Raw genomic sequence first — 13168 nt, forward strand, 5'->3', positions numbered from 1 at the left:
GCGCGTCAGCCTTATAGTGGGGAACCTGGGTTCAAATCCTGGTTGGTCCACCTGTGACTGGACCTTTCGTCGAAAGACGTTTCGTCGAAAGACGTTTGGTCGACCGGACGTTTGGTCGACCGGACGTTTGGTCGACCGGACGTTTGGTCGACCGGACGTTTGGTCGACCGGACGTTTGGTCGACCGGACGTTTGGTCGACCGGACGTTTGGTCGACCGGACGTTTGGTCGACCGGACGTTCGGTCGACCGGACGTTTGGTCGTCGGGTTCGCTCGCTGTCAAATTATGACAGTTTACTGTTGATATTTTGTTATTAGATATTTAGATATTAAACTCACTTTCTCTCTCTCTCTCATGACTATAATTTTGAGAGCTGGTTTCAACAGTAACAACCCGGCGACCAAACGTCCGTTCTACCAAACGTCCGGTCGACCAAACATCTTTCGACCAAACGTCCGAGTACCTGGTCCACCTGTGTGGAGTTTGCATGTTCTCCGTGGGCCTGCATGGGTTTTTTCTGGGTACTCCGGTTCCGTCCCACATTCCAAAGACATGCATGGAAGTCTGATTGGACACTCTAAATTGCCCCTGGGGATGAGTGTGAACGTGAATGGTTGTTTGCCTCCTTGTGCCCTGCGATTGGCTGGCCACCAATTCAGGGTGTCCCCCACCTCTGGCCCGAAGTCAGCTGGGACAGGCTCCAGCATCCCCCACGACCCTAGTGAGGATAAAGCGGTTCAGAAAATGAGATGAAATGGGGAAAATAATCGTTTGAGTGGCTAACTCCAAGTAGTGTTAAAGCTGAGCAAAACAACAGCATGTACACTGCATTTAATCTTCTTTCATGGGCCACATTTGATGAGATTTCCATAACTTGCTGTTGGCCAATTAAAAAAAAAACTTTGTAGCGTACCGTAGGTGGCTTTTGGGCCGGTGTTTGGACACCCATGAATTCCACGGTTCATGAATAGTTGTGAGAAAATGAAGGGTGAGCTTTAGTGTGTGTGCTTATGCCATCTAGTGGATTTTTAGAGAGCAATGAATGGGGGTGCAGGGGTTGAAGAGAGAGAGGAACTGAAGAAGCAGCTGAAAGGAGCCGTCATCTTTTCTTAGGTTAGCCCAATTTTATAAAACTGACCCCCCCACCACCACCAATCCATTCAGATGATAGGATACACACTAGCCCTAAAAAAACTATTGGAGTTGCGCATAAGAAGGCGAGCAGTCTCACCTCCACTAAATCATTGGTAATCCCCGCGAGCAACCGTGGACATTTATCAGCTCACGTCCTCCCTGCCATTTTTCATCGCAATACATCCACACGTGACGTGCGAGCACGTCGAAACCGCACCTTGGGCCAGCGCCTGACTCACTTTTGACGGACTGCATGCCGTGTGGGAGTCGCGTGCGGATAAAAAAAAAAAAGAACGTCTCGCAATGACGTCGAACGGATATGTAAAATAGTTCAGCCAGGGTATGGCAGAGGCGAATTGGAGCTTGCATCGGTTCTGGGCATCTGCGAACCATAAAGTAGGAATCCATTGTGGAAAGTTTATAGACGGGGGACGTATTTAAAATACTAGGGAGTTAATTTTTTGTGTGTATGTGTGTTTTTGTGTGTGTGTCTCCACCCGCCAGGAAAGAGTGGTTGCTGACAGAGAGTTCTTGTACGCAACAGTGCCAGAAGACAGGGAGTCTTTGAGGGCTTCGGGAGCTGACTAGACCGGCATATCAATTAGAGATCGCCGAAGAGACTGCTTGGGGGCCAACCATCGGATAGACCTCGAGGAAGACGGATAAAGAGTGATGGCAGGCGAATACATGTGAAAAGAAAAGAGCTTTTTTCTTTTTCTTTTTTCCCCTCTGTTCTCCTCCGACGAGACACGTGAAGAGAAGATAAAAAAAAAGCGCAGGAGCTCCATTCGCGCTCGCTGATTTGGCGTTTGCGCATATGTGACGGACGTGGTGGAGGAGGCAGGGGGACAGTGGGATTAGACGCAGCTTCTCCCGAGATGAGGACTTCGACGGCTTCCACCATGAGCGCCGGCTTCTCGCTTCTGCTCCTGCTCGCTTGTTCTGCGGCGTTCTTCGGCAGGCTGCAGGGCGCCCGGCCGGGGACCACGTCCGAGGCGACGCTCGATCCCACGGCCGTCCTCGTCGACGCGAGTGGGAACCACGTCGCGGAAAATACGGCCAAGAGAGACTTCAACCAGACCATCCACTCGCGCTTGAAGAGGAAAACGCTGGCCGTGGATTTCGCCGTTCCTTCTCTGCTGCGCTTTTACCTGGCGGAGTTTATTAAGAGACCCCTCAACGGGGACTGTCAGACTTGGAGAGCATGTTACGCAGTCAGTGCCAACTTAAAAATGCACTGCATACCTTTGCAGAAGACCATTTCCAGCTTTGTCGAGCCCAGGTCGGCCAACGCGTCTTCAGATGGACAGCTCCCCTTCTTTTCCGAGCGGCCGCTGTCCAAAGTTCTGAAATTCGGGCTGACCAAAGCTAGTCGCAAATCCAACCAAGTGGTGGTGGAAATAGGGGAGGATATCATCCGGATGGGATGCGGCGGACTGTCTGTTTTCCAGGAGGCACCCGCGTTCACCCTGGAAATGGACCTCACAACTATCCTGGAGTGGTGGCTGGGTGCCGACGGGGGCCGACTGAGGGTCCGGCTCATGCCCGAGAAGAAGGCGCAGGTGCCCGGGATGGAAGACCGCTACACGGCGGCCATCCGAGCTGCAGACCCACGGCTGTTTCTACAGATCTTCTCGCGGGGTGAGTCTTTTTCACACACCTCAAATACGCACCGTGGTTCAAATATTGGCTGTTTGACCTTGACGCGTTGATGAATGTGTATGTTATTGCCAATGGCATTCACTGTCTGATCGTATCGTTGCAAGGGCCCCCGTTTGCGTTTTAAGGAAAAGCGCTTATCTGATTGAGCTCCGTTCCTTTGGGGTTTCTGCTTTATCATGGATGCCCATGGAAGCACTTCATGATGAACTGCATATTGATTTTGTTCTTCTTTGATATGTCTGATCTTCCATTGGCGTCAAACTCACTTTGGTTAGCTGCCACATACCAAACTAGATCTCAGGTGGCCCTGAGTGGTTTATTTTTGACTCAAAAAGTTATCTTACAGGCACTGAAAGATAAGCATCCAGAGCTAGGTTAAGTGAATTGGACATCTCTGACTGTCAATGAGTTCATTTTGCACTACTTTCTTGTCTTTTGAGGGTACTTATAAGTCACTTTTGGTAAATTTTAGATGATTTCTTCTTGGTTTTTGACCAATTCCTGGCTGCTTCCGGTTTATTGACTGCTTTCTGCTGATTTCGGGGTATTTGCATGTTACTACCTGTTGGATTTGGAGCATGTGTAGGTTGTTAACTCATTGGCTGCCATTGATAGGGTTGTTTTGACTGCAAGGGGCCATAGAACAAATGGGACAACTCACAAAATACTGGTTTGACGGTGGCCGTGGGAAAAAAATAAAAGTACCGTATTTTCTCGCATGTACGCCGTATTTTTCGCTAAAAAATGATGACTGAATCGAGAGTACGGCTTATATGCACACAAATTAGACTTGACATAGACGAAATACCATAACGCAAGACAATGCGGTCAATACGGTCATTTAGTTCAAAATAGAGAAAAGCTAAACAGATAAAATGCAAAAAAAAATATTTTGATGTCTATGAATGAAATTCACGAAAAAAAGAATATTGCATTTCCCTTCAAAGTAATATAGTTATAATCCCTATTAAAACCATGAATTTGGGGGCAAAAATTGTGAATCAGGGGGTGTCTTATACGAGAGAAATTGTAAAAATTCAATGATTTTTAAGGCAATTTTAAGGGTACAGTTTATACGTGGAGGCGGCTAATCTTCGAGAAAATATGGTGTTTGATTCTGTATCTACAGTATGAATGAGCTATACAAAGTGCCTGTCAGGTAGAAAACCCCCCACGGGCCGGATTGCACCCCCTAGTCCGGCCCACAGGCCTTACATTTGATACCCCCGGTCTGGCGTTATCTGATTATTCCACCCAGAGAGGAAATGAGGTCTTTTATTTAATGATATTGCTTGCACAAATCCTACCTGCGAGTAGATTTTGGACAAAGAAGCCCCTGGGGGGCTTTTCCTCTTCCTTCTGTTTTTCCCGCTTGCCAGTTACTGTACCAAGGTTGAGAAAAAGGAAACAGGGATTATTCTGATTGGGCACAAATTATGTCTTTATCTCCAGTAACGCTTTAGCACTTGATACTCCCGGGATTATTCCCACTCTCTTTTGAGGATCGGCACAATCGTTGTTAATTGCTTAATCGCTTTGATGGGGGAGGCTGTCCCAGAAAAATGCAATGAAACCAATCAGACAATAGCCAAGAAATCCCAAGCGCGGTTGGAGGCAAATGTACACCAACGTACTATGTACACTAATTGACAAATATACATACTACAGTACGTTAAAGAAAGACTGTGTGCCATTTGTACCGGTGATCTTTTGCAAATCAGTTGGGCAGCACAAAATAAGGTTGCGAGTAACTTTTAAAAATTTGGTTCTTACAATTGAACATAAAAAAAAGTAGCCAAATGTGATAAATTGAGCTATGCTGGTTGGAATTTTTGCTCATTTTAGGCTCCATTTGCTCTGCAAAGTTTGTTTCATTATAAATATATAGTATAAAATGCACTATTTTGTAGTTTTTGCAATATAGCTCTGGATTATTTGAATTTATAGGGGAAATACTGCGATTTGATGAATTGAGATCTCTTGATTGGGATTTTTGGGGTTTTCTATTGTCGCAAAATATATAGTATTGTACTATATATGTATTTTTTGAAATACATCAGCATGATTTTGTTTGTGTAGCCTTTTCATGGTGATAATTATAGACATCAAATCAATCTCAGTTGTAAAGGCTGCCTTTTTTCACTGCCATTGACAAATATTGGCATCAAATAGCACCTAATGATATAATACTTCTAAAAAAAATTCATTTGAAAACCCTTTTTTAAAAACTTTTTAAAATGCTGAGCTCAATCCCGGTTTCTAATCACATGATGGGATCTGAGTCACTTTGAGTTCACTTTGTGAATTTAGCTGTTTATGATAATTACAAACACAAAACCAGAATGTACTATGTATCAAAGCCTCCAAAAAATGTAAATCCTAATCACATTTAGAGAGAAACAAACAAGTGGGCTGTAGCACTTCCAACCCACGCAAGTGATATTAGCAGTGAAAGATCAGGTTGCTTTTTTTTTTTTTAAATTCCGCTTTTCAAGGTTTTTTTCATTGCAATTATCACCGCCTCAGCCTTTAAATGTCAAAGTGATTCAGTGCTTGCCTCCGTGCGAGTAATCATATGTCGATTGTACCCCAGGCCACCTGTTGAGCTGTGGAACTGACAAAATCTGAAGTAGGGAGTCACGTGTACTTGACTGGAAATAAGGGGGTTGCATTACAAAGGATAACGATGTCGGTTATGAAATATGCACATTGCGACACGCTTGTGTATTATTTTGATTCTCTTTCATGAGCCCGCCGTACAGATGTCACAGCCTTTTTATAGCGCCAGCATGCTTTGTGATTTACGGGGGGAAAACACGGCTGTGATTGGTCGATTGAGTTTGACATTTCTCTGCTTAATGTGCATGTTTGTTTCCCCCAGCCTGGAGTCAAATACTGGTTATTAGCATTGGAATAAATGTCTGTTATGGTCCCCGGAATCATTTGACAAACATGCCTGCAGCGATCAATACGTGAACTCTGCTGAATGAATGTGTGTCTTATACACGCTTAGGTTTGAGGGCTCCAGGGGGAAATAATTACAGTGAGTTGTTTGTACAAGGGCGGCCATTTGAGGCCAAGTTAAGGTCTGAGAGCGTGGACCTCCACTTGAAGAGCCCTCGTGATGGTTAATACGTAAGTTCAACAAAAGCCGATGGACGGGAACACAATGGGTATTCCGGTTTTGATAATATGGTTGTTGAAATGCACATTCCTACCCTGGAGTGAAAATCCGCTGCCAACACGCTTGTCACAAAAGCGACACATTTGTGGGATTTTCACCCTCATTGCCTCCTGAAACAAATGTGAACACATGTCATCTCATCAGGATCATCACGCTAGCATCCTCGGAGAGGGTTAGTTTTCACGCAATCCAACAGTGCAACCCAATATTTCGGATTAGACCAATCCAAACGTTTAATACAGTCATCGTGTCTTTATTTGTTTATTCAATCAAAAGTAGTCGATGTTATTAGAAAATAACAAAAAGGATGTCAAGAAGGTGTAAGACTCGGGTTGGGCCACTTTAACGTCAACTCGATTTCACGTGGGTCGGACCATTTTAGACATAATTAGATTTTTTTATTTATAAATGGATTAAAAGAACTTGATTAAAAGCCCTGAATATTCAGTTTTTTATAGATCTAAAACAATGTTTATTTTAGCATTTTTAAAATATATTTTTAGATTTTACAAAATGATTTTTGAACTAAAAACACAGAAAAAATGATTAAAAAATTACAATTATTGATTTAAAAGGGGGAAAATCAGGAAATTTAATATACATCTATATTTTTCATTTTAATTTGATCCTAAAACAGAAAGTCGGCACCCATGATTTACTTTCCCGGGCCACACAAAATGATGCGGCGGGCCAGATTTGGCCCCCGGGCCGCCACTTTGACACATGTGATTTAACGGGTCCAATCAGCTTAGCGGGCATGTTTTTGTGATATGGGAGGAAGCCGTAGTACCCGTAGAAAACACACGTAGGCCCAGGGAGAAAAGGCAAAGTTCACAGAGGAAGGTCGGACCCCAGTGGGCATTGAACCCTCGATCTCGTAGCTGTGAGGCGGACTTGCTAACCCTTCTCATTGACGTGGAGGCTTCTTTGCACCTGTAATTCAGTGTGATGCAAAAGGAAGGCATGACTTTACAAGGACAGTGGTCGAACTTGTAATCAATGAGGCCATTGACATCAAAGCCTTGTATTAATCAACTATTAATGTAAAAGTCCATGGGGAGTCAAAATGAGGACCCCATTTTATTATTAATGTATCTTTGTGATGAACTAACTGCTGAATAGTGTCACATGGCGTCAGGACAGAAGAGCAACGTTTTTACAGGCATGTCATTGTTAAGATGTCAGGTGTGTTTTAGGGACAAGGTTATATTAAATATTTAATGTTCAACCGTATTGGCCACAGCATTTGATTGGAAATCAGGCCCGAACATGTCATTTTCAGAAGATTGGGAACAGGTTTAAAAAGATTGGATTTTTTAGACTGGATTTATTCATTTTGAAGTGTTAACATGATGGCTGCAATTGCTAATGATAACTGTCAGACACCCAGTCATACTGGATTGGACGTCTTTCTCTGTGATTGGCAATGTTCACAAAATGCTGGCCTTTATTATTGAAATGGGTTATAATATTAATAATAATATTATTATAATATACTATATATTTATATTTAAACCAGTGAAACAAATTTTGCAGAGTAAAGAAAAGATGCCAGCGATAGCAAAAAAAGTCAAGAAAATCACAATCAAGAAATTTAATTCATCGCATTGTATTATTTCTTCTATACATTAAAATAACCCAGAGGTATATTACAAAAATATATACTGTAGGTTTTATAACATATTTACACTAGCAAACAGCATAAAAGTTAAGAAAATCATATTTCAGCAAGCTCAATTTATCACATTGTTTAATCCTATTGTTTAATTGTAGTTGATGAGAACTAGCAATTTAAATGGGATTTGTTGACAACCCTATTTTATGCCACACAAAGTGTTTTAGGTGGAAGTTACCTTATGAGGGTCCAAAAATAAGATGAGAGATGATCATTACTGCTCTTTATGTGCTCTTATTTTAGCAAAAAATGCAAATCTGAAATGATTATCTTGTAAACATTTTGGTTCCGGACTGAAAATTTAAAGTAGTATTTTTAATGGTCCTTGTCTTGCAATGGATTTACGATGGTACTGTACTTAATTCAACGTCCAGACAAGACAGTATTTAACGTATGAGTACAAATCAATGTGTCCTTGAGAAGAATGAGACATGCTCTGCATTTGCATTGTAAACACAATATCACCATTTTGACATTAATGGATGTTTTGCTTTGCTTACTCAGCCTTGTCTTTTAATGGCCTGGCATGCATATGCATGTCAATGTTTTATTCACCTGAAATCAAGATTGCAAACATGGCAGATTGAGATGGCAAAATGCTGAGGGAACTTCTTTAACTTTGTGAACTTTTGTGTTTTAGCGTCATCTGTTAGATCTTTGGAAATTGTTCTCGAATAGAATGTCCCATATCAAATCTAAGGAAATGTTTTATATTAGTATTTTTCTAGGACGGTGCTGGTGATGAATCTGCTATGGTAAGTTATGATGTACTTAAAAAGAATTTAGTTTTTTTAACGGTGGAATCTCAGCGTGACGGATGTCCAATCAATTTGAAGTGGCAGGGCTGGCAGCAAATAAACGTCTATTAGTGATACACTCATTTAAAATCACAGCAGAAGTCATGTGATTGCCTTCAGTGTTAGAACAAGGAGTTTATTGGATTGTCTTAATTTTAAATGTCCATATTTGTGAGACAGTGTCATTTGGAATTAATGTCGTTTAAGATTTAGGATATGAGAAGCCTTAATTGATGATTATGGCCGTATGTGTTTTTGCAAACTCATTGAACTGAAGGTGACTTTGCTTCTCACTTCTTATTCAGCAGCCTCTTCCCTTGCTATTTTCACCTGATGTTTTACCTATTTTTATATGCCTTCAAGCTGCCTGTTTGATTAATGGAAATGCTTTTAAGGAGCTTCAGCGCCCAAGTAATGCTTAACGCGTGGTACGAAGAAAAGTACACGCAGTACACGAGCGCCTGGCACTGATCTACTCCCGTAATGAGAGAAGGGAGCAAGCCTTCAAGTTGCTTTTTATTAACATTTTTCCACATTTTTGTAACATTTTGACCATTGAAAAAAAAAAAACATGAAACATGCGGCAACTCATCAAACATGGGCCGTTTCTGATAATATGAACAAAAAATGACTCTACCAAAAACAGCAATTCATACTCCAATCAATTTCTTCTCTTCATTGCGTATTCATTGGCTGGTGCAACATATACTCAAGGGCGTCTTATAGTCCGTAATCTACGGTACTAACATACCGCCCTGCTAGATGCAAGGGAAAAATTTGCTTATTAGAACCCCACCCCCCTGCTGGGCCTGTCTGTGAGGGGGCCTGTTGAGACTCATCGCCCCTGGCCCTGTACTAATTAGTTCCGCCACTGTTTGGTAGTAATATGTAAAAAAAAGCAAAAGATAAAGATGCAATCAAATAATAAATGTCAAAGTGATAAGTGAAAAATTGGCTGTTGTGTATTCAGTGTAATCTAGTTAAGTGACCTTTGGGGGCAATGGCGCTTATGTAAATCCTTTACTCAGGAGTTGGCTGTCCTGCCCGTGTTTGTTTTTTTGTGCAGGAGAGAGACTGCAGAATGCCACTAAACAGGCTCCCGTTTCTGATTACTGCGTCAAATAGGTGACAGTTCTCTTCACACAAATGGATTGTGTTGCAGTATATTTGACTAGTAAAGTGAATTTTAAATGGGGCTTTTTTATTGTGGCAAAACTTCAGCTTGTATTGGGGGCATGAGTACAAATTTCAGTGGAGTGGAGTCCCTCCGAAGCTCTTTTAGCAATAGACTGCTGCAACTTCATCGCAGGAAGGAGCGCTTCCGCAGATCCTTCCTCCCATCAGCTGTCAGGCTCTTTAACAAAACAAATGGCTGAGAGTTAAGACCTACCGTATGCATGCATGTACATCTATGTGTATGTATGTATATGTGCTTATATATATCGGTGTATGTATGTATATATGTGCTTGTATATATCTATGTGTATGTATGTATATATATATATATATGTATATATATATATATATGTATATATATATATATGTATATATATATATATATATATATGCATATATATATATATATATGCATATATATATATATATATATGCATATATATATATATATATGCATATATATATATATTTCAGCAACAAGCTTATTTATTTATTAACTTAGTTATTACCTATCTATTTATGTCTAAAATGCCTTTCCTATTTCTGCATCCTCACCCTCTTGCTACTGTGACAATGAAATTTCCCGAATACAGGATGAGTAAAGTTATCCAATCCAATCCAATTTGGCAATTCTACACTTTTAGACTACTTTTCATAGTCATGGGATGGCGTTATTTTAATTAAGATATGTAGGATTCTCCGAGCACGAACACCAATGTGTCTTCAGTTCTCTTTTTTTTTTTCTTTTCTAAATTGACCCTAGATATGAGCGTAAGCGTGAATTGTTGTCCGTCTCCTTGTGCCTTACAATTGTCTGGCCAGCAGTTCAGGGTGTCCCCCTCCTGGTGCCCATACTTGTCAGAGATAAGATCCAGCACCCTCCCACAACCCTTGTGAGGATAAATGTTATGGCGAATGAATAAGAGTGAGTGGGTTCTTATCTTCCAGCGTGTGGAGTTTGCATGTTCTCTGGGGGCTCCTCCCACAACTGAAAAACATCAATGCGAGGTTGGTTGAGCACTCTAAATTGCCCCTGGTTATGCCTGAATGGTTGTTTGTCTCCTTCTACCCTGTGATTGGCCAGGAACCAATTCAGGGTGTCCCCCGCCTACTGTCCACAGTTGGCTGGGATAAGCTCCAGTGCGATAAGCAGTACAGAAAATGAATGAATGATTATATACATACACCTCCCCCACTCACACACTCATCTATATTTTTTTGAAACAGAAACCTAGTATCTCTAGCAATCAACCAAATAGCCACTGATAGGAAATGTTAATGAGTTTTACAATTGGATTTCTATAAAAAGCGGTAACTCTCAGTAGGATTATTGCTGCTTGCATATTTATTTAGCGATATACTGTGTTGAGTGTCATTTCATTTTTAGAATTCAATTACTAACACATGCAGTGTGTAACATTCATTGAAAGAAAACCAATCTCGGGGTGACTTGAATTGCCTTTCGTACCAAAAGGATGATTTCAAAAGCCGAGAGGGAAAATAGTAAGACGTACTTAGTGTAAGGGACTTAAATCCGTTTTTTAGGTGGAGGATAGGTCAGTTGTTGCTTCTTTGTTAAAGCGGCTGAGTTTCTAAGCACTTTAGGATTCCCAATTGGTTCAAAATACATTATATACTTGCAAAGAAATGATTTTGTTATGACTCAGTTGTGCCTAGACAGAAAAAAAACATAAAATCTTAACAAGAATGTGTCTAATTTTGAGTACAAATATGTCAATAGACAAAATAAGTAAAAATTCCATTATTTTGACACAATACATCTTGAACAGCGTGTTAAGCAAAGTCTTGAAAACATATTTAAACAACAATTTGGCCAATACATGAAGACATTTTGCATAATCTCAAGTGTAAATGTGTGAGATGATTTTTTTTCTTTTCAGTCGTATACTTGAAAAATGTGTTCACGTGCGAAAATCGATGATAAATGGTAGCATGACCCACAAGAAGAAATGGAACGAAAGGCGGATTTAAAGCCACCATAAACCGCACAAGTGCAGTCTTTGTAATGCTTTGAGGCACTGCCATTGAACTTTTCTCTTTTGTCAGTCTGTCCTTGGCTTTTACACATCATTTGCCCAGCTCACATCTATTTGCTGGCCTGGCAACGCCAGCTGGATAAAGTGGCTGGGGAGAGACAAGTCTGAGCTTCCTCGCTAAAGCTGCTGTCCCGGAAGAAGCAGCAGCAGAAGAGGAAGATGATGACATTTATTTGCTCAACTGACCCAGTTCTTCTTCCTGTATACATCTCAAAATACAAATGTAGTCAGGGTGTGATCGAAATCGAGAAAATTCACCTGAAGATAGAAAAAAATGATTGAGCAACCCGACCGACACCGAAGCCCGGCTGCCGCGGAGGAGCTCTCAAACCACATCCCCAGCTCCCTTTATGATGGCTAATGGCATTGTTAAAGAGCGCCAGCAGCATCTTCATCACAGAACAAAAGCCTCTTAATTGGATTTAATTCGTCATGAAAGGTCGAAAGAGAGCGGCGTTTCACTGAACCTGCTCGTCCCTTCGAACCGTCGTTCAAATCTCACATAAACCATTTTGTTCCCGTGGGAGATGACGCACAATGGAGCTTTTAAAAAAAATGTAGAAGTGCCGCAAGAGACTTCGTTTAGTGAAGCATATGATTTTATCACTTGAACCAGTTTAAGAGTGTACTCACACCTGACCTGTTTGGTCTAGACCAGGGGTGTCATACTCAGTTTGGTTCGCGGTCCACTTTAATGCCAACTGGAACTCATTTTTGGCCCAAAAAGTTTACCTATTAACCACCATTGATGGCGCTAGACATCCAATGGGATGCCTGAACATTGTATCATCTGCTATTGATTTTGGAGGACTTTCCAACATTCTTCTTGTCCGTTTGTAGGTTCCTGCTGATTTTGGGGCATTTTCAGGTTACTTTCTGTTGGTTTTGGGACATTTTAAGGGTACTGTATTTTCACGACTATAAGGCGCATCCTCAATGAATGACACATTTCAATTTTTTTTCCATTTATAAAGCACACTGGATTATAAGGCGCCCTGTCTGTTTTGGAGGAAATTTAAGACTTTTAAGTGCGCCTTCTAGTCGTGAAAATACGTTATGTATTACCTCGATGGCTGCCACTGAAGGCACCATTTTGGGGCCGAATGAACGAATGTGATTGCAGTGCGGTGCGTTCCTTTTCTGCCCATGAATACAAATTAGAGAAGGTTGTGGTCTCGGTACGTTTCCGGACGGACCGTAGTTTGGAGCAAAACTGAAATTAAACACCTATTTGCACGTAACAGGCATTATGTGAAAAGTTGTTTGGTTAGCAGTACTTTGGCGAACATGAGCGAATGTCTTCTCGACATTTACGTTGCATCAATACCCTCTGATTCGCCAAATCTCCCACAAACGCTTGTAATTGGATGGACCGTATCAATATGAGCACAAGTGCTGCAAGATGGAGACAAATGATTATTTATTTGTGCATTTTAACGTTACCCCTGCAAATACATACATCATTTGGCATCATATTCTCGCC

The 13168-nt window shown here is 41.3% G+C and overlaps 1 protein-coding gene across 2 annotated transcripts in view; it reads left to right on the forward strand.

Moving 5' to 3' along the window:
- alk (ALK receptor tyrosine kinase) overlaps positions 1-13168 on the forward strand; it is a 193628-nt gene that overhangs the window by 32954 nt on the left and 147506 nt on the right. For both annotated transcript variants that reach the window (XM_077621023.1, XM_077621025.1), the window contains exon 3: positions 1639-2775. In XM_077621023.1, coding sequence (XP_077477149.1) covers positions 2013-2775 — 763 coding nt within the window. In that variant the 5' untranslated portion in view covers positions 1639-2012. The remainder of the gene's footprint in view (positions 1-1638; positions 2776-13168) is intronic.

This window comes from Stigmatopora argus, chromosome 15 (genome assembly GCF_051989625.1).
Source record: "Stigmatopora argus isolate UIUO_Sarg chromosome 15, RoL_Sarg_1.0, whole genome shotgun sequence".
Taxonomy (NCBI): Eukaryota; Metazoa; Chordata; class Actinopteri; order Syngnathiformes; family Syngnathidae; genus Stigmatopora; species Stigmatopora argus.